The sequence below is a fragment of the Pleurodeles waltl genome, chromosome 9 (assembly GCF_031143425.1).
Source record: "Pleurodeles waltl isolate 20211129_DDA chromosome 9, aPleWal1.hap1.20221129, whole genome shotgun sequence".
Taxonomy (NCBI): Eukaryota; Metazoa; Chordata; class Amphibia; order Caudata; family Salamandridae; genus Pleurodeles; species Pleurodeles waltl.
In genome coordinates, this window is record NC_090448.1 from 515,479,953 (window position 1) to 515,503,012 (window position 23,060).

At 39.9% G+C, this 23,060-nt stretch overlaps 1 protein-coding gene across 1 annotated transcript in view; it reads right to left on the minus strand.

Annotated features, from left to right (window-relative positions):
- Positions 1 to 21,218, minus strand: part of PRKCH (protein kinase C eta) — a 656,855-nt gene extending 635,637 nt beyond the window's left edge. Inside the window, exon 1 of the mRNA XM_069207402.1 lies at positions 20,389 to 21,218. Within this exon, the coding sequence (XP_069063503.1) occupies positions 20,389 to 20,748 (360 nt within the window). The 5' untranslated portion in view covers positions 20,749 to 21,218. The remainder of the gene's footprint in view (positions 1 to 20,388) is intronic.
- Between the last annotated feature and the right edge of the window lie 1,842 nt (positions 21,219 to 23,060).

The following is a 23,060-nucleotide window of genomic DNA, read 5'->3' on the forward strand; positions in this document are numbered from 1 at the left end:
TTGCCTGAAGTCGCTTTATTGGGCCTGACCACTGCATGAAGCATTCCATATAGCACAATATTTGGCAACAGTGGCCACCCTGGTGTTAGAGGTTAGGTTTTAGATGTACAGACTGCAGCAGCACAGTTCACTCGGGCACAACTTCAGGGCAACTCTGCTTGCAGGGCAGGAGAGATTGCATACCAATCAAGGAGGATACCGTTTGCTCTCTTGAGTTTTTCTGGGTGGATGGATCCTCAGCTCTTGAGTCAGATGCTTCTGGCTCACCCTACATGAATACACCTTCAGCAGATTTGGAACACTACTTCTGTTTCTCAGCGAGTAAGTTAGCGTTGAGGTGCTTCTGGACAGAGAGACAGCTCTTCATTTCTTGTAGTGTCCTCTCACTCATGTAAACTTGGCAGTCAGCCCTACTACTAATGGTTGACAGCTTTTCTCAGAGTACTCTCCTGAGTCCTCTATTCCTTGGACAAAGAGAAGTTGGAAATGGAATAACAAGAGTCAGCATCTCCCACTTTTATACATTTGAGGCAGACGGGAGATGTGGATTCCGTATCCGTACTCTCAAAATCAGTTTGAAGTGGTTCTTCTCTCATGTCTTCTCAAGGCTATTCCCAAGACCCAGCTTTTATGTAATGTGATACCCCTGCAGCATAGCTTTCTCGAGTTTAGAGTACCCACAACAGAGACACAAAGATATTTAAGCTTTCTGCACCTGGATATAAAAACCCAATGCTGAACATTAATCAGAAAAGAGACAAAAGGGTGGCCTCACTTCAAGAACCCTTTACACTCTGAGGCGGCTGTCCCACCCTTCACCTCTACCATCTACTAAAAGGCAATGCTCAGAAAGACTTATTAGCAACCCCTCTCAGCAAAAGGACCTAATTGAGTTTCTAAAGGAAGGCCTTTCTCCTCAATTCCACTTCATTGTCTAGATCTCCTTCTTCCAGATTCGGGAATGTCGTCAATACACCTCCATTGTCTGGAAAAGCAAACTCACCTTCATCTTTTACATATAGACAGCTATGGGGCATCCACAAGGGAACCTACAGGCCTTCATTACTCTGGCTCACTTATAAAATGCCATGCATGGACCACGCATCCCATCTCGTGCCACCTCGTCATATCCCACCCCATGCTGTGCCAAGCCGTGCCCTGCCGTGATGTGCCATGCCATGCCGTGCCATACTAGGACCTGAATTAGCATTTTGATGCAAAACTTTACATAAGTAGGCGAGTAGGCCAGCACTTAACTGTCACAGATAAAAAGATGTGTTCATAAATATTGATTCACAAAGCATGGTACTGCCACTACTGCTATACATTCTAAATACATGACAGGTATGAAAATTCACTGTCAAACAAATTAGAATACTCCTAGTGCATCCCTTCAGGTCCAGGACAGGTCTAGAGTCACTCAGGACATGGGGAACAAGTCTGTACACCATATAGAGGACATTTCCGACTCAATAATATCTGTTCCTATCAGCAGTGGTTGGATCATTTGCTCGTTTTGTTGTAGACAATGAGAGTTATTCACTAAACGTTTGCACATGATGCAAAGTAACACAAAGCATTGTACCTTCTTACACTTTTGTTTTTTTAAAGAATCATAGAAATGCACTTGTGACACATTTTGTAGCTAAAACATTATTATGTAAGAATTCAATTGACACAACCTCAAACAAGCAAATCCAATGCCTATTGTTAGGAGAAAAACAACCATTCTATAATGTTAACAACAGTTATAAAAATATGTACTCATTTGTGAGTGAGATACACTAGGTTATGCATTACATTACTTACCATATGAAAGCCCACTGGTACAGCGGTAGATTGCACAGCAAACACACAAGACCACCCACAACTCCAAGATTAACCTAGGCCAATGTTGCATTCTGTTGTCACCAGTATCAGTGTGCAAGTTGTTAGCCTTTGAATATTGATAAGCTCTCAGTACCACAGGTAAAATTGCATGGCCTCCAGACATGGCTTACATTACATATGCACTTAAGAGGAGAATAGGAGAGTGAGATATCACTGAACCTTAACTGAGCATCTGGAGAACAGAATTTCACAGGGTTACTATCAGGGCAGCATTTTATCAGATAAAGGTTAAGCAAAAGTAATGCCACCTGAACCCAACCATTTCCACAGGAATATCAGGATGGCATGCAATGCCCTGCAAAATGTTGCCAAGAGGTAAAGTAAGAATTATGATATCACACTTTACCCCAACTGTGTATGAGGTTATGGGAAGTGCAGGATTTAGATTCATTGCAATGGAGTACCGTGTCGCTGTATAATGACAGATCAAATATGTCACTGGTCCCTACAGTGCTGCAGGATATGCAGCGTCCTTTCTTTCCACCAAAAATACATGTTATATACATGGCAACAGTTGTTAGGGCATAGTTTGTCCTAGTTTTATTGCAAAATAACAGTGTTTAGCCAGTGTTTAGCCAATGTTAGTGTGCACTCATCTTTACCAAAAATACTAGCTGGGTGTTGAGAAAATGTATGATGTTTTACAGAGTTTACCTTTTCAAAAATATATATTCCCTGATCTAACCTGGAAGTTAACAGTGGGAATTGTGCTTCTATTTCCTGAATGGTTAGATTTTACCTAAAAACAAAACTGGTCAACATTTAGCTATTATGAAAGTGATTTACAAACATTCAAGCAAAATGTGGAAATCTGGGAATGATATTCTTCCTGGACTGACTTGCATATATTTCACCATTTTAAGGGATATATAAAAACAGTGGGGATTGCAAATGGAAATCTACACAATTGTGAAATTTTCATGTGGATTCCAACTACAAAGAGGGAGTTGTATTGCATGAGTTAGTATTGTAAACTCCTGTATTTTCACATGTAACTTATTTTTCTTTTTTCTAACCCTGATAAATATTTTTCAGGTGGGGAAATAGCTTCAGTTTCATGCCCAGAAAATATAGCAATATTTGTATAATTTTCATATCAAACTGTAAAAGCACTTTAGTGCCTTCTCAAGTGAAGAAATTTTATATATATGCAATTACAAAAGAATACTGAATTTTGAACAATAATTAACGTATTTAATGGTAGTGAAAGTTAGTACACAAATTAGGTATGAAAAGTATTGGTATGTAACTACTCCTTAACGATTTCATATTTTGGGTGTTAAACATTTTTCTTGCTCCTCCCTTTGAACTGTTGTGATCCCACATTTAACCTTATGTTTACAGCTTCAGAAATGCTGACATTTTTGCACCTATTTCATATCCCTAAATTGTGTCTGTGAGAGTATATGTCCATATTTCCTGATTCTGTGAACGTCAGTGTGCAAAAGGATTTGTGAATCAGCTATATGTAAATATATGTTATTACATTTAGTTTGCAGATACCACTTGAAAATAATTTACTGTACTGAATAGATATGATGATCATAAAATGTGAGGTTATGGTAGTGAGTGACTACATGTAACCCTAGGCTATTTGGCACACCTTTATTGTGCCAATAGTTTAATGTATCTTCCTGTTGAGAGTTCTACAAGCACTTAACATCTTTGGCAGTTCATGTTGAAGGGTTAAATATATTCCCATACATTAAAGTATGAAGGTGTCCTAGTATGCAGTTTTAGCTGCAGTTTAAAGTATAACCCTCTACTTTAAGTACCAATCACTTTATGAACAATTGAGTAAAAACAAAATGTGTTTTTGACTTATGGCAAACTCGATAATGGATACAAATCAGCTCTGCAAACCTCAGGTCATATTTCGCAGAGTGGCGTTTGTGTGTGGTTTTTTTCAAAGGGAAAAAATTCAAAATGTTCTTTGGGGGTGAGGCCTGGATTTGTTAATAATGCACAAAGGAGTTAATCAGGTGCAAAATTAATTCATTATCAGATCTACCAGTAATCGACCAGCGAAAAAGTAGGACAAACGGTAACTGACTCCGGTCAGAGCCACATCGTACAAACTAATAATAAATGGCACTATTAGTGGTCAATGGAATTAGCAGGGGCATTCACTACTTGTGTAGGTCTAAAGAGTAATGACTCCTTGTATCGAAGGGGTTTTATTCAAGGCTATGTAGTATAACAGTTGTGTGTAAATGAATTCTCTTTAATGTAATAACCACAGACATCATGAACTGAAAAAAGCTGATGGATACTATAGTGTCTTGGTAGTTTTATGACAGCAGTTTTTTAGCTCCATAGTAGTGTGACATAGCTGTTAGAGCGCAATGCAATGAAAGCTTGGTTTGGAATGCTGAGTATGGAATTACCAACAGAATAACAAAGACATGTATAGCCAGCTCTGTGTGCGGCATAGTCATTGACTGGTACCCAGGCAGGTGAGGACACTACAACTAGTGACGAGCTAGGGGATAAGTAACCCAAAGAATGATCATGCTCTCTCATAGAGTTTGCTGTGGCCCAAGAAAACTTGTGCTCTCCATGTGTGTCACTGTTGAAGTATGAAATCGCAGCTTCATGCATGTGTAGTCAAGGCGCAGCTCCAGCTACTGTGAAGCAGTTGAAGACCATGGAAGCATTGTAAAGAATCTACATGTCTTTGGCCGATAACCTGCTCGTCAGGCCATACATAAAGGTACTGCGCTGCCCCACAGGATAACATTGTACATTATTTGGAGCGCTACCCAAAAAGGTGTTTACGTACAGATACAGATAAGAAGTGATAAAAACTGCTGTAGTCAAATACTAACAAAATATATAGAAGCACTGGCTGACAGAACAAGTAAGACCAAAGCATACTGTCATTCACTAACCAGAGTCTTGATAAGTGGAGCTGTAGGACCTCAGCACCATGCAAGGAGACCCAAGAATAAGCATGGGGGGTTGTACTTACTGAGCTGTCTAACACCTGAAGTGGCATACAACCAAAGCTGCCAGGCGGTGGCTCAGAATAACTCCTGAAGTCTCCAAAAGCAAAAGGACTCCAATGGAGACCAAGAAGGAGGTTTACAGTCCCAAACACTGTCCAGGATGATTTGGAGGTCAATCCATTGCAGGGCCTCAGCGATGGCGCAGTTTCTAGTGGACAGCATCTGAAAGAGCTCCACCCTGAATGTCAGCCACTCCCATTACTAGTTATCATGCTGCCACCTTCCTGAAACTACACCCATCATTCGATACTGCCAAGAAGCAAAATATTGGTGAAATATGGACTGCTTGAATAGAGACATTTGATTATTTTATTGATGTGCTTGAAGAGACTGATAACAGAAAGATCATCAAATACCTAAAAAATCTTGCTGGTGATTGTGTGAAGTCAGAAAGAAAATGCAGAGAACTGACAAAGAATTCACATACTGTCAGATTAAAGCAGCGTTGAATCTCAAGTTCAATCAGGTACCAAATGTTGATTATAAAAGATACACTTTCAGTCAAGAACACCAAAAGGTTGGTGAAACCATTGATAGAATTATGGAGAGATTTGATACACTCACCAAACACTGTAAGCGGAATGAATTTAATGATGAATGACCTATGTATCTTAGAGTTATTGATGGATGCCTGTCAGAGTGTTCAGTTGACGAAAGCTGAGAGAAACCCTTAGTTTGGAGCAAGTGCTATTTGCTGCCATAGCTGAAGAGCGTTCTGAAAGGCAAGACGCCGACATAGAGGCCGGAGGTGCCTAGAGTGAATCAGTCATGAGCATGAAAATTAAGCCAAAGCAAATGACTGAAGGACACAAAGTGACATAAACATAAGTTATGTTTTAGATATGGATTTTCATTTCTACATTAAGGCAAATGTCCCACCATTGGAAAAATATGTAAAGGCTGTGGGAAAGAGAGCCATTTTGTAACAGTTTGTAAAGTGAAGGAAAAAGTAAGTGGGTCACGGTGCAAAGACAAAATGGTTGTCAGAATGTTCCAGAAGCACCGCTCAATGCACGTCCACAAGGTCTAACTGTGACATTAGTTGTGGCGAATTGACACTGAACAAAGTCAAACATCATCTAAATCATTGTCAAACACTTTTTTTAACCTCAATATCAAGTGAAAGTGAGGAAGATGGTTGTGCCATGTCGATGTTTACCTTAGAGAAACATGCGCATGTTGGACTGGCCACATGTGAATAAAAGGTCAGTCAGAGAAAACTCAATATCCCAAAGTACCAATATCATACAAACACAGTTGAAAGATTACATTGAAAATAAATGGTTGTTTGATACCTTTCATTACCGACAGTGGTGCGTCGATAAACATAATGTCTGAAGAGAAATACAAAGAACTATCGCCACTACCACGACTTACGCCATTGAAAACCAAAGTGTGTACATGGACTGCATTGATGCCCATAAAAAGTCAAAGTTCATTTGTAGTGACCATGAAACACAAAGAAATGAAGGTGCAAGCACCCATCCATGTGCTTCAAGGGACAGCGTCAAGTACCCGTCTACTCAGTTTCAGCTCAGCTGCTGATATGAGGCTAATTTCTGTGAATTACAGCATGAATGCACATCAGGATATAGTCAATGCCCTTCATGGTTTCATGGTTTAGGAAAGCTTAAAACTATGAACGTAAAGCTGCATATTTATGGGGATGTCTGTCCTGTTGCTCAGAGACATAAACAAATTGCTTTTCATTTACAAGAAGCTGTTGAAAAAAAACTTGATTTGTTACTCAAGCATGACTTTATTCTAAGTTCTACTGGTTCAATGCCATGTGTCTCTCCCATAGTGGTGGTTCCCAAAAAACCAGTGAAGCAGCTGTATGCATATGAGTTGACATGCGTCAGACAAACAAAGCAAAAGAACAAGAACGACATTCATGTCAACGCACCGCTAACATGATAACTCAATTAACTGGTGCAAATGTCTTCTCTCGTCTTGATTTAAATAAAGTTATCATCAATTGAAACTTGTAGAAAATTGTAGGTACCTTACCACCTTTTCTGCACATGTTGGTCTATTACAATTCAAAAGACTTAGGGCCAGGTTGGGTTACACCATCACAACAGTGATGGATATCCTGTTCGTCGAAATCTAAATCCCATTAAATCCAATTGGGTTTAGATTTTGGCTGACGGGATATCCATTACCGTTGTGACGGAATAACCCCTCTGATAAAATTTACATCAGGCCCTAAGTTTTGGTGTGTCATCAGTTGCATAACTTTTCTAAGACTTCATTCGGTGTATCATATAGCCTGTTGTGAATACGTTCAATTATAGAGATGACATATTAGTTTTCAGAGCTACATAGAAGGAGTATGACAGAGCTTTCACACAAGTATGGTATTTACTTACTGATGCAGGTATGACTTTCAAGGCAGGCAAGTGTGAGTTCCACAAGGCAAAGCTAAAACTCTTTGGCAATCTCTTTTCTGAATGGGGTATGACACCTGATTCTGTGAAAGTATAAGTCTGTCAAATGATGATCCCTACAACATGTTAATTTCTTGGCATGGCAAGTTACCATTCAAGATACATACAAGATTTTGCCACTGTAGGTGCTCCATTACGAGAGTTGACGAAGCACCATGTTTCATTTCAATGGTCACAAGAATGTGAGAAAAGTTTCAAGGGAATCAAACAAGCCATTGAAAATGCTGCTGAATTGGCATACTTCAATCGGAAGCTTCAAACAGACATTATTGACACTAGCCCAGTCGGGTTAGGTGCTATCCTTGCACAGCACAGTAGATACCCAAATGCTGGAAGGCATAACGTGGCATATGCCAGTAGAAGTTTATGCTAAACAGATCATGTTAACTCACAACCTGAGTAAGAAAGTTTATCCGTGGTTTGGGCTTTTGAACATTTTCATGTATTCCTGTACTCAAAGCCTTTTACGCTGGTAACTGATCTTCCAGCTTTACTGCCTATCTTTGGCAGTACAAAAGCCAAGGGGCATCCTCGCATTGAACAATGGGACTACTATTTCAAGAGCACAATTATGTATTGTGTATCATCCAGGGAAGGATCAAAACCATGCTGTCGACTTTTCCAGAGTACTCGAACAAGGTCAAGGTTCTCCATCCAAGAAGGCTGAAGCCTACATTAATTTCATTGTAAAATAAAATAAGCCAGCTGCTAGCTTGTTGGCCCAGATTATCACTGCCATGAGCCATTATGGTGACATGCTGAAATTAAAAGACAGAATTACACATACCTCATGGAACAAACACACTCAACCTCTCACCAGTGATTGTGAATATCAAAATTACAGGAATGTCAAAGATGAATGGTCCATAACTCAGGAGGGAGTTATACTGCCAGGGCAGAGAATCGTGATTCTGGAGACTTTGTGACAGAACATAATTGGAGTGGCTCACGAAGGACCTTGTGTGTATCGTTGCCACAAAAAGAGGTCTCCATGACCAAGTTTGGTTTTCGTATTTAGATGGGAAGGTTGAGAAAGAACTTGAGGTCTGCCATCTATGCAACTGCCTTACTACAAATGTTACTCAACATACTCTGAACATGTGAGAACTCCCTAAGCATGCATGGGAAGCATAGCGATTGACTTTTTCAGTCCACTCAATAATGGACATCACCTGATAGTGATTGTGGATGAATATTCATGTTTTCCATCAGTTGGAGATCTTTGATAATGGCCCGCCTTTTAACAGTCGGGAATTCAAAGAATTCCTGGGGCATCTGAATATAAAGCATCAAAAGAGTACACCTATGTGGCCGCAGTCCAATGGACTTGTTGAGCGATTTATGAGTACACTAAAGGAAGCAGTACAGCTTGCAACTCTTGAGAAGCTCAGTTTGAACACTATTTTAAATGATACCCTACAAGCTTATCATTCAACACCTCACTTGACCACCGGCAAATGACTTGCTACTCTGATGTTCAGGAGAGCAATGACAACCAAGTTACTTCAATGGGCCACCAAGTGAGAAAGAAGTGAGAACATGATTCATACAAGGGACTTGGTTAACAATCAGAAAATGAAAGCCTATACAGACAAGAGGCGACATGCAAAGAATATACCTTTTATGAGAGGAGATTTAGTGATCGCTTGACAGATGAGAGAAGGAAATCTGATGCTCCATATGATGCTGAACCTTTCCTTGTGTCCTCGTGGTGTCTACCAATGTACACATGGTGACCGCCAGGCACTCAGGGAAGGCTGTCACAAGTGACTCTTCTCAATTTAGGCCTTTGGTTCATCAGTCTTCAAATCAGATGGTGAAGGAAAGACTGAACCTCAAAACTCAGTGACTGCTGTTAACTCTTCACCGTCTCAAAAATCTCTGACACTGAAGATGACAGCTTCCAGTAACCAGATCAGGTCGACTGATCAAAGCACCAAGAAGGTTGATTGAAGAGATGAAGTTGTGCATGCTAATATAGATATGTAAAAAAGTGTAGTTTTTCATTTAACATAGGGGTAGATGTAGTGTCTTGTGAATTTTATGACAGAACCATTTTGCCTCTGAATTGGCTCCACAGAAGTGTGACGTCGCTGTTAGAGTGGAATGCAACGAAAGCTTGGTTTAGAATGTTGAGCTGGCAGTTACACACAGAAGAATAAAGAGATGTAATATTCAGCTCCGTATGTGGTGAAGTGGGTGGGTACCCAGGCTGGGGAGGACCCTACAGATATTTCAGGTTCACATTGGATTAAACATTTCAACCAGCACATTTCGGATCTTTTAACAGTATCAAATTTTTTAAAATAATGTGATTCCAGGACATGTAATTGTTGTTCAATGTCCATCCCTCTTTTGTTCATATGAATTCACACAAAGAGCATGTATTTCAAGTCTGAGGCAAAATGGCCAGATTCCTTATAGTGGCTTAGTAAAGTTGCTGTTTATTATTGCAGTTTATGCATGAGATGTGCTGGCAGATGCATTTTCTATCCTGTTGTGAGGACATCACTTCTTCCCTGGAAATACTGTAATTTCCCTATCCTTATTTAGCTGTAAATGAGAACACGGACTACTTTATAACATAAGAACTCAAGGACAAACAAGTCATACTAAGACTAATGAGCCATTGTAACATTTAAAATATCTGTGGCTTTACTAATCCTTGTTTACACATAGGTTTTGAACTAATAAATGCATAATATTTTAGGTGCAACTTAGTGTGTGCAAGTTAGTATAACTAATAATGAACTAATTTGCTTTGGTTTAAGTCTTTGGTACACTGTTCCACAATTCACTCTGAAAAAACTTGAAGGAATTTTCCCCATCTTTTTCATTCCGATATATATGGAGACATAAGTCCAAACAGGAAGTTTAAAAAGAAGCATTTCATTACAAATCTCAAGATTAGAATTTAACAGTTATGCTAATCCCTGTATCAATATAAATGTTAAAACAAGAAAGATGGTAATAACAGATAAATATTTTGGGTTGGCATCAAAAGAATGTTACCTGCTTTACTGCTAATCGCATTTTAGTATAGGGTTATACAAGCATTTGATTGTCATGCTAAAATGTGTTGCCTTGTGTAGTGACAAAACTACAAGAAGATACCAGTGAGAATTGTTCATACTTTGTGCATGATGCATTCAATGCTGTTATATGAAAAAGTAATCTCTCCTGAGTGAAAGTTCGATGGAACAGCTCCCATTTTTTAAAAAAATGCCAAAGAATATCCAGCATATTATAAACTGATTACATGTGGGAATAACTAACAAATTTGTTTTGGTATGAATGTACTAAGACTGGGTTCCAATCAGGAAAAAAATAAAGGTTTTCCATGTGTTTGTTAATTTGTCTGTATCAAATCCCATCTGTCATAGACTTCGAAGTTGAATTTAATACCATTAAAAGATTTTTATGGTCTGTGTTTCATGAAATGTGCATAGATTCAATCATGATCCAAGTAATTATTTTACAGCACAATGATACTAGATGGGAACTACAACTACTAAAATCCCTACATAAAGTGCATTATTACCAAAGGCATTTTGGGTTCCATACTGATGTATCTGGGTGGATATGCCACAGAAACTAATGACAATATGAGGCTATACTCCAAGAATAAAGTCATAAAGTATTAACCTATCTCAGAATGTGGATCATACACTCATTTTTAATACATGAAATCAAAAATTTGATAGGTTTTGATAGGTTTACAAACTCACCTTAATACACTAAATCTCCATGTGGATGAAAATATACTAGTAATTAGTTATTATAAGACTAAGACCCTGTGTTTTCCATAGGAAAAGTTGCATTTTGGCAATCCAGAAATCTAGAATTAGAGGAAGTAAAATAGTGTGTTTCTCTGGTTATTGCATTCCCCAAGATTCCAGTCCACAAAACTCCAAAGGAAAGTAAAATTGTATGGTTCTCTGGGTACTGCATTCCTTGAGGCACCAATCTAGAAAACCTTTAACAGATAATCATAAATCTACATTACAGTTCTAATGCTGGAAAATCCATAGATGTTACTCTTTCTCGGTGATTTCAAGGAGACCTCCTGAGAAGCTTTATGGTTAACAGTTCTAAAATGTTCCACACATTGCCCACAATTCTGTATGCACATCAAAATGTACATCAAAATGTACATCAAAATGTTTTGTTCTTCAACACGATTTGTTTCCACTGGAGAAATGCTTACATGTCTCAGCATTCCCTGCCTGAACACAGATTTACTCCTTCAGTTGATGTTAGAATATTTTCAACTAAAATTAGGGTGGGAAAGTTTATGCTAAACTGCAGTTATGATTGTCTTTTACTACTGTACCGGGGCAGTGAAGTCCACTTACCCTGCTTGAATAAAGGTACATGGTCCCCTCACTACCATACAGAATCACTGCCATGAATTTGCTTTGATAACAAAATTAAAAGTAACAATGCAAATATTATGAATACCAACTTCTTCACAGATTGGCCATTAGACATCTAGGGTTACACAAACATTGTTTGACATGCTTGTGCAGGTAGAAATCATTTGGAAAGAAGAGTTTGCCTATCCTCTCAGGCACAACTCCTTTACTTTGTGTTCAGATCTGGATTTACCCCTTATAAATAAAAAAGAAGGCTACATATATTTGGGTTAGGTTATTCAGTCAAGTTTTAAAATGTCACAAATAATGATTAAGAAAATGGCAGAAAACAGAAAAACAATTGTTAGTTCATTCAAACTCCTAACAGTAAATTATGTGGATGAATATAAAGACAAATGTTTACTCCAACACTGATGTGTTCAACATGATACATAACAAGAAGGCAATTTTAAATAATAGAACTAATAAACATTCAACATAATAAATAATCTTTATTAATAAGACAAACAGCCTGATTACAACTTTGGCTGTCCCACCATGGGACAGCCAAAGCTGCAGAGAGGACGCCACCATCATGGCGGTGACATTCCCCTCGAGTGTATTACAATGTTCCCGCCGAACTGACTGGCGGGAACAGTGCTACAATATTGGCCTTGGCTCCCTTAAGGACCCTTAGAATATGCACTGTCTTCAAAGCAGACAGTGCACATTCCGAAGGTGTGGGGCAGGCGGGGCCCTGCACTGGCTTTCTGTCAGCATTTCCACGGTGGGGTCCCCGCCCTGAAAAGACTGGCAGAGAGTAGGGTTGTAATCAGCCAGGCAGTGCTGAGTTTAGTGCGGCTTTGGCTGGTTACAACGCTGGTTGCCGTCCCAATGTCGGGAACCATGTTTCTGGTGGAGACTGCGGTATCCTGGTGGGTCTGCCAGTCACGGTTGTAATGTGGCAGTCGGACCACCACAGTTGCAACTGCCGGACCATCCCGCGAGGCTGGCAGTCCTGGGATCACCAGCCTTGTGAAGAGGCCCAAAGACATCATAGGACTTTCACCATAAAATTAAAAGCTTGTCTGCATGAGGAGGTATTTTAGACAACTACAGTTTTCTTGCACTACAAGGTAATTTTGATGCTTTTCTGTGTTCTAGGTCGATTTTCCCCCAGGAAAAAGGGACTTGCCAATATTCCAATGCAAATTAAAAGACGTGTTATTGCTGTATTAGTAGTAAAATTAATATATAAGATTTTGTGCTGTTTACAGACTATTTAATCATAATGCTATTTTTACAACGGTCACTAAATTTGTAGGAAATATATATGTACTATGACGACTACCATTAGTTTATGCAATTGGATTTTAATATGATGTGTGTAGTAGTTGTAAAATGTGTTTAAAAGTGTTATAGTTGTGATTATTAATAATTCGATATTTTATCATTTATGGTTATTACATTCATGAGTTTGTACTGTACATGATTCTGAATAGGATAATTCCAGGAGCAGCTAGCGGGGTTTTGTAGGGGCAGCGAGGTTCGTGTGGGTGGTGAGAGGAAGAGGGAAATTAATTTAATTTAAAAAATACACTCGCCGCCTCCACCACAATGCTGCTCCTCTCATGCAGGCGCAAGCTCCTAGCCTGCCCTGCGGCCAATCCTGACGCTGCTCAGAGCAGCGTTAGGATTTGCTGAGAGCACCCAGCCAGGGCGCTCCCAGGCATACTAGGAGCCTGTGCCTGTTCTCTCCAGCCCAGCAACACAGTGCTGGGCTGGAGAGAGCACAGTGCGTATGTGTGTTTGGCCGGCCAAACATACATGCGCACTGAGGGAAGTGCTCTATGCACTCCCCTCCATGGCTGTCATCCCCAATGCCCCACCCCTTTTACTACAAAACGATAATAGTTTAATAATAAACATAGTTTGTTATCGTTTTGTAATAAAGGGTTTGCAGCTGCTGCTGCTGGCGGGGGGCCACGCTTCTCCGCCATAGCTGAGCATAATATGCTTTAAGAGAAGAAAACAAGAAAATTGCACAATTGTTTCGTGCTCTGCATTTATTTCCTAGGTTAATCCCAAAACATTCATATCTACCGACTTTACCACAACAGAACAGAAAATTATAAATTCAGTTTTGAATATAACCCTAAAAATGTTTCTCAATGCATTTATAACAGAAATATTGTACCTCCTGTCACACCAAAGATGTGATCCATGCAGCAGAACCTGAAAAACAGATTTACTATGGAGGTTGTGTCAGAGAAATACAGGCATAACCACTAGACAGACCAGAATCCGGAATTTCTTCTACTGGAGACAATCTTCGACATCTGAATTCACTGCATGGAAGGCATGTGCATGAAGCAGTCAGGATGCCAAACCTTGATACCAATGTTATCAAAACAAACTCTAGCAATTAGTGAGGTGCAAGATTTCACAGCCACCTTTGACCAGTCATACCTAGGAATTTTCATCTAATGCTCTAAATTTTTGCTCTTCGTGTGGGCTGGGTTGGTAGTTCTTGTTGCAACCTTGGAAACCGGGGAAAGTGGTTCCAGTCTTGGCTTTGGTGTAATAGGTAAAAATCATTTGATTCTGGGCAAATCCTTTTGCATGCATGTATGTAAGATATTTGTATAGCACAAATCTAGCCAAAATGGTCAAACGCGTGGATATAGCCAGAAGGAAACTAGAGGGGAGGCTGAGTAACCAGAGTAGGTGTGGACTGTTTCATTGTCAGGATGTATGTGGTGTTCTGTCTTCTTGTGCCACAGATTGTAAGGACAAAATTGTCCTTCAGGATTTAGCAACCTGCATATCAGCTTTCCGATCTTTTCTTATGTTAAGAAAAATCTATGCATGACCAATTGTAAGGCAATCTTTAATTGAAGACACTAGGCTGTTGAAAAAGACAGATAATGTATTGGGGTTTGCTTTCAATTGTTTGGTATTGTTCTGTATTTACTTAATCTGTATAGTATTATGATTTTTCTTTTTATTAACTCGTTTATTGAGGTTTCAACAAACCGAATAAATGTTTTAATTGATAAAATAAAGTGAACCCACAGAATAAATGTTTAATTGACCAAATAAAGTAAAATAACACACATGTACAAGTAAATGCACACACAAAACACACAGAGAGAACCACTGAACTGTTAAGTTCTCCATCCGCACAATCTCAAAAACTTTATACTTTTTTAGCGCCGCATTTGCGCCGCTTTTTGACGCAAAAACGGCGCAAACTTACAAAATACAATTGCATTTTGTAAGTTTGCGGCGCGTTTGCGTCAAAAAAGTACGCAAATGCTGCGCTAAAAAAGTATAAATATGGTTAAGCTTTCGATCTCAGAAAAAAAATGTGTTCATGTAGAATGACCTATTTGATAGTGCCCGTTCCACTACAAGTACGTCAGACTCTCCCCATCTAGCAACAGATTTTTTACTTAAAACTTTACTGCTAGCTTTAACCAGGTCTTACATAATATGTGCAAACCTCAGCTCACAAGCTCTACGTTTTAGGCATTAAGAAAGTGCAACGTTTGAGAGACACTATCTCTCCAAACCGTATGTCAAGAAGGCAACACTGAAACAAAGAAAAAGAAACACCAGCACTCTTGCTGAATAAAGTTTCGAACATTGCAAAATGGCAACTCCTAGCGTGCTCGGAGGATCACTTATTTAGTTCGCAGTTTAATACACCCTGCTGCTTCTCCTTTCTCACTACACAAATTGTTGGGTGGAGAAACATAACAGCCAGCCCACATTCCACACCCATGACAATGTTTCCGAGATCCCCTTCTATGGCTACATGACAGGGCTGTCAGGTGGAGGAGGATAAAAGGAAACAAAAGAAAAAAAATGATGATGTCATGACCATCATGGAAGCAATGATTGTGAAAGATGTGCCAATGTAAGGTGAACAATCAGGAGGCATGTTGTGCCAGTCCAAAAGATAATGCAGGCAAATCCAGAGGTGGTGATGAGGTTCTAGCTCATAACGAGGCCAGCGGCGGTAGAATGGAAAATTAATTATAAGTCGTGATAACTTGTATGATGCGATGATTGGATAATGGTTGATAAGATGCGATGAAGCAATGAATGCTGTGACAGTAGGGAGAGTTTGAGAGTAAATGAGGACAGGATGGTGGAGAAACAAAAGGGAGAAGGGCGGATAGAACATGTGTCTACATTGATGTCAAAGAATAAATACATTTACTAGAACAAAGATTTATATAGTGAGGTGTTGGCATGCACTGAAGTAATAATTTAGTAGTTCAGTTTTTAGCAATGTATCAACCAGCGACCTTCATTGTGGAGAATACTTTTACTGAGACAGCAATCAATATTTTCACTTATTTTCTTTGAATAAAAATAAAAGATACACAGGGAAATAAAAACATTTGGCTGGATCAGTAGTCAATATAAGGTGAAAGACTGCTAATCAATATTAACCTTAAAAAAAGGAAATAATATTTTATCATGAGGTCACAGATGTCCAACCATTGTTTTGAAAATTAATAATAAGTTATAGAATCATTGATAACCAATGAAATCGTAATGCATGGCCAGAGAGCTCAGAATCTGGGGGCCAATAATGGATAAAGAGTAAATATATAATAGATATTCAGAACCTGATTAACAAATCTATTTATACAATTATATTCAAATACAGATCCTAAATAAATGCATCTGCAAGAGCAAGACCCACAATCAGATTGTGTGAATTAGGACTCTTGCAAACGAGATTTGTAAATATATAAATTCCACAGTGTGGTTAAATGTCTGTGCTCACATTTTTAGGGCACATGATTTGTGGGGCTAACAGAAACCCCTACCTGCAAAAGCAGGTGAGCACCTGCAAGCTTGCATGTGTTGATGTGTACATATCCATGGTAGGTATTGTCTCAACCTAGAAATGCACACAAATGGGATTCTGTAAATTACAGTGGTATGTGCAGTTCGAGGATGAGAATTAGAATGGACCATCCCATCTCTAGTGAGATTTTAGGGAAAGGAGTTCCTTCACATGGAACTATATATCAACAGGACAATTAAAAAAGTTAAATGTTTTATTGGGTAGTTCAGTCAAAGTTCCATATGTAGAAATGCACTCATGTTGAAAATTTAACAAAGATGCATTGTGCATATTTGATCCCTGGCAAAAATCAAGAGAAATAATCATAAAGTTATTTGATAATTCCATAAATTTAGAAATTTGTTTCGAAATAGGAGGAATCTTGCATGGACAAATGTTCATCTTTTTTGCCTACTACATCTGACACAGGCCACCACAGTGAACTGAGAAAAATAATTGATGAGATGACAATTGATTATAGCTGGTGACAATGAGTAAACAATGAGATGACAAAGGCTTATCAGTCAGTTAGAAATGGGTAGTCAGTGAGCAAATGATAAATAACCAGTAAGATTATGATGGGCAATCAGTGAGATGGCAAATGCAAATCAGAGAGATGACAGTGAGTAATCATTAAGATGGTAGGGTTAATCAGTGAAATGACAAAATCTTATTAATGAGAGGACAGTGGATAATCAATAAGATGATAATCAGTAACATGAAAATGGGTCATTAATGAGCTGACAGCTGAGAATCAGTAAATGATAATCAACAGATATTTATCAAAGAGCACAATTGCTAGGTGTTAGAAATTCGGTCTCTAGTTGGCAGAGGTTTACACTCTATGCAAGTAGGGCCCACAGTCCTAATGAGGGCAAGTAAGGTACACACTAAAAGTTACCTGTGTTCACCCTCTGGTAGCGTGGCACAGAACAGTCAGGCTAAACTAAAGAGGCAATGTGTAAAGTATTTTTTTTCACACACACACACAGACAGAGTAACATGGTGAAAACACCACAAAGGTATTCCACACCAGTTTAGAAAAATAGCCAATATTTAGCTGAGTTAAACCAGACCAAAACAGCAAAAATCCAACATACGCAAGTCAAGTTATGAATTTTCAAAGATTAAATCAAAATGCAGTGCTTAGAAGACAATAGCTCCACACAGATCTGTCTGGTCACACTAGACCCGGGTCAATTAAAAAATGCAGTCTGACTGTGATGGAGCACGGGCTGGGTACTGAAGTCCACGTAGACGTGCTGACAGTACCTTTGTAGTGTCAATCCTCGGTGAAGATGCTTTGACCCAGACAAGGGCATGCGTCACGCTTGCAGGCAATCTGACAATGTTTTTGATGTATTGATGTCTAGAAGCCATGAGTACTAATTCTGATGCATTGGCGCTGTGTTGGCCAAGCCGGGGCTGTGGTGTAAGTCGGGGTCACTGTGTTGCGCTGTTGGTGAGCGGTGTCTGTGGCTTTGGAGCAGGCAGCGACAAAAGCGCCATTTTACAGCGGGATGCATTGGTTCCAAACGACTCGCCAGTGTTGTTGAGTCAGTTCTTGTGTTGCAGCACCACACTCACCTCCAAGGGCCCAGGACTGAATTTGGCACGAGTTGGCAGAGCAGGACTCACAGCAGAGGAGCCCAACTGCTGATAGCAAGATGCAGGTAAAGTCTTTGATGTCCCTGACACTTCAGAAACAGGTGGTAATCTCAGAGGGGCCCTCAGAGAAACTTTGGATAGCAGGATGTAGAGAGTTAGATCCAGTCCTCTCACTCTCAAGCAAGAAGTAGCAGGCAACAGGCCAACATAGTAGAGCAATCAGCAAAGTGGCAGTCTCTCCTGACAGCACAGTGGTCCTTCTTCCTGGTAGAATGTACTCAGTCCACAAGTGTTCTGAGTATATGGACTACTACTTATACCCAAAATGGTCTTTGATGTAGGGGTAACTTCAAAACAATTCTCAGAAGTGAACAAAGTTCCCTTTCAGCCCAGCCCTGGCTCCAGACTTCCAGCAAGTGGTAATCATGCCCTTTGTGTGAGGGGAGGACACAGCTTATTCAGATGTAAGTGTGAACTGCCTCTCCCTGCCCAGGACAACTATCAGTATGCAGATAAATGCAGTTTATCTCCTGTCACACCCAGCCCTTCCTGTTTATGGCTGTCTGGAGAGAACGAACAAGTGTAGCTTTCACTTAAACCAAGATGTGTATTCAGAGAAAGGCTAAGGCACAGAATGGTGTTCCTCAGCCTGTATTTCTAAAAGTGGCATTTTGAGGCCTGCAATCTAAAAACCAACTCTACCAAAAGATGTAATTTTAAAGTGTGAGTCCAGAGACATCAAACTAAATTTTCCTATATTTTCCCAATTAGAAATTACACTTAGAAGATGTTCCACGTTACTCCAATGTTACCCCATGGGAGAGATAGTCCTTGCAATAGTGAAAAACAAATGTAATTGTTTTTCATTACCTGGACATGTTAAGCTTAAACATACATGTCCAACTTTTTAAACACACTGCACCCTGCCCTTGGGGCTAATCAAGGCCTACCTTAGGGGTGACTTACATATAATAAAAAGGAAGGTTTGGGTCTGGCAAGTGGCTACCTTTGCCCTGTCGAAATGGTGTTTATGTTTAAACTGCACACACAGGCTCGGCAATGGCAGACTTGAGACATGTTTTAAAGGCTACTGTGGTGGGTGGCACAGCCAGTGCTGCAAGCCCACTAGAAGCATTTGCCTTATAGGCCCTGGGTACACACAGTGCACTTTACTAGGGACTTAATAGTAAATCAAATATGCAAATCATGGAAAAGCCAGTGTTACCATGGTTTAGACATAGAGCACATGCATGTTAGCATTGGAGAGCAGTGGTAAAGTGAGCAGAGTCCCAAAGCCAACAAAATAGGGTCAGAAAAAGAGGAGGAGGAAGGCAAAAAGAATGGGAGTGACCCTGCAGAAAGGGTCATTTCCAACACTAAAGACAGTTATTTTATAGCTACTTATTATTCAATCGGTTACAACAATGTAAATGACACACAACTCATTAGATTGACTCAAAGAACGCCCTATTCCTCAAATACTAATTATTGGAGGGTGCAAAATGATGTAATCTACAATGCTTGAATCAATGAAGAAAAACATAATGCAGTGCCTTAATGTGGTACTGACAATTTGCATTTAGTTTGTACTTATGGGCAATGGGTAATTGTAGGGTTTGGTCACTGGGTGATATGAAGATGACATTAAATATTTAGCATCCATGTAGTAAAGAGAATATCACAAAACTTGTTTTCTTCACCAGAGCATAGACGCTGCGCAAAACAACTATGTAGAGAAAATCCAGAATGACAGAGAAAATAAAATAAATGCTTTGCTGGAATCCAGTGAACCCGCGATCACAAGGACACCACAAGTACTTCTTCAACCTGTCTGTGTGCCACAAAGCACTTGGCCGTTCCATTACAGTGTAAGAACTTTACAAAGGAAGGCAGGGTGTCATATTGTAATTTAAGGTAACATCATTAAACCCAGCATTAGGCACAACAGTCGCAAACGTATTATTTTCAATAAGGTATCCATATGCCTATATCACGAAGGGCACCGTATACCAATAATATGCTTTTTTTTAACAACGCAAATACATTCTGAGTGGATGTCTTCCCTCACATTAAAACAAATTGTTCTACAGTATAGGATTAAAATGTTTCACAAAATAGAAACCTGAGCCTGGCACATGATGTTTTGACCTCATGCTATCAGCTGGTAAGTAATTCTACATTAAAACATGATAGATGACGACATGACTTACCCAATCTTCAAATTTGTCCTTCGCTCTCATTTTTTCGTGCAAGTCAGCAAAAGAAATGTTGCAGTTAGCCACAAAATCATCATATCCTATTGGTGTGTCGTGGAAAACAAGCAGCTCCAATTTGTTGCCATCGTTGACGTTGATGTCGAACTCCTCATTGAAGGTGGGCTTGTTGGTCCGGTGCTTGATGCTGGTCTGCCCTATCCGACACTCATCCACATTGACTGCAATGTAAGGGTCCAGCAGGTTGGAAGGCTTCTTAAACACAGAGTGCCTCTGAGACCACCGGGTGGGCTGCAAATTTACTGCCTCTCGGATCTTTAGCTTTAAATAGCCATTGAAACGCATGGTCGTGGCCATTAGTTCGCTTCACGCCAGAAAAAGCAAATTAACCGTGAGTCCCAAGGAATTGGGAAAAGGTGCCTTCTCCCACCCACACTGCCTGCTAAGATCCAACCACAGATACATCAAAAATCGTGTTTTAGTAATGGCAGCTATTAATGCAAGCCATCCAGATATATCCAAAAATCCATAAAAAGAAGGAATGGTAAAGGAGACGTTGTCACCAAGGTATAACAATCCCAAAATGAAAAGTAGAGTTTTAAATGAAGCAGCAAATAAGTCCGGGCTGCAAAACTGGGGCAGTGGAAAGTGACCTAGAAAGATGGACCTGTAGGTGCAGAAAGGAACTCCCGACTGCGCAGATATCCTGATAAAATATCCCGGAGATCTTGTGCCTTTTTCCAAATTTTGACGAGAATCTTGTCACAAGGTCTGCAAGAGAACCGGCTGGGCTCTCTCGATACAGCTCAGCGACCGGCGCGCTCTGTGAACCAGGAAGCAGCTGAGAGCCTGTCAGAGAACCGCGAGGCAGCGGGGAGTAACCGGGGAGAAAAAAAAATGAATACAAATGCCTTCACAGCGAGTCCTGGCACTCAGGCAGGAAAAGGGAACGCTGCAGGAAGGTGCGTCAAGAGCAGCAGCCAGGAGCCTCTGCTATCCGTGGTCGCCCCTGGAGCTCGGCGGTGACACATATCATAGTCCCACTGTGGCTAAAACGAGGCAGAAAAGTGGCTAGGAAGTAAACAGCTAGGCAGGTAGGTGTGCCAGGACAGCAAGTGTTTTGCAAGAAGGGGCGGAGTGTGAAACTCCTAAAGCCTCAGAAAACTCACCGCCCTTCACGTGCACTTTTACAAATATGATGGCAGTAAATAGAAGGGCACACACCTAAGCGATCACGTTTTAAGCTGCGTAAAGGGTATTTTAACTAGAGCAGATAAATGTACTTTACAAACTGGCGTCGAGATGCAGGTGTTCCGCCCCAAACTCGCGAAACAAAAACATGTTTTATTCACATTGCGGCATACGAGTGCTGATAACAGAGGAAACTGTGTAAGTCATGTATCCTAAGGAGGCGCTTTAACCCAGTGAGCTATTTTATCGGCTTACGCGAGCATGTAGTGTATGTTTTACGATCTCTCCATAACTACCCATACAATACATGCTTTTATGGTTAATCAATTAAACCCAATAAATCTTATGAAAAAATGAATATTACCCATACAAGAGGGCGAAACATTGAACTTCTGGATTTATAATTCCTTAAACGGACTAAGGATACTACAAGGCACAGTTAAAAAAATACTATCGATTGAACTGCTCACGCAAGGACAACCTTGAAAGCACTGTAAGAGTAGGCGCCGGGGCTTTGGTGGGGGGCATGGCCCCCCGCTAATGAAAGCAAGACGTGAGTGATTTGTGGTGCTGGGGTATTATTGGCGTTTTGAAAGCAAACAGTGTTATCAGCAACATTTGTTTTTCATTATAGTATTGTTCTATTCTAAAGCTTTTGGGGCGAAGTGTCTAGTCGCATATTTTTTGGGCACATTTTATGTTGAACGCAAAGAATCATCAATCTTGCTTCAAGCTTCAGCAAGTGTTTGTATCTGATAAGAGAGCATTCTGGGGGCACTGTAGCTAGCTTCATAATGTTAAACTTTACAAACGTGTGTACAAATGTTTACTTGATCCAATGTCAGTAGTTTAAGCCGAGGTTAAATCATTTCTTTAAAGTGTTCACTCTATAAATAAAGTCTTTGCATTAATAAACCGCACATACAAGTTTGAACAGCATGCACACATGGGTACACATAATAACCTTAATGGTGAACAATGTTCTTTCACAAATCCATAATGAGGTTCTGTGAAATGGCAGCCAAAGGGTTAGATCTGCAGGGGCTTGGGCCTGCTCATCTATAGAACAAAATAAACATAACATTTTGTCTTTGACCTCAGTGTCCTGGTGTTGGTAACAGGAATTTCACACTACTATGGAAAATAAGATGGTGTATCTCAGATCACCTTGGACCAGTAACATTGATCAAAAGCTGAAAGAGCTTAAATAGGAGCAGCCAGTGTATTAGTACATCACATTCGCATTCCCCCATTTTATTACCCATGACATGTGCTCTAGTGTATACTATTGGGTTTTAGGTAGATATCTAGGGAAATGTTGAAGTGTGGAAGTAGTCATAGAAAGCAAGAGACCATGACAAAGCAATACAAAAGAATGAGTGTAAAGGAAAACAACAGGCTTTGTCACTTTTGCAAGCATGTTGAGAGATCATGCTGTTCTGTTATGGAGATTACTTAATCAAAATCAGATTTTGTTA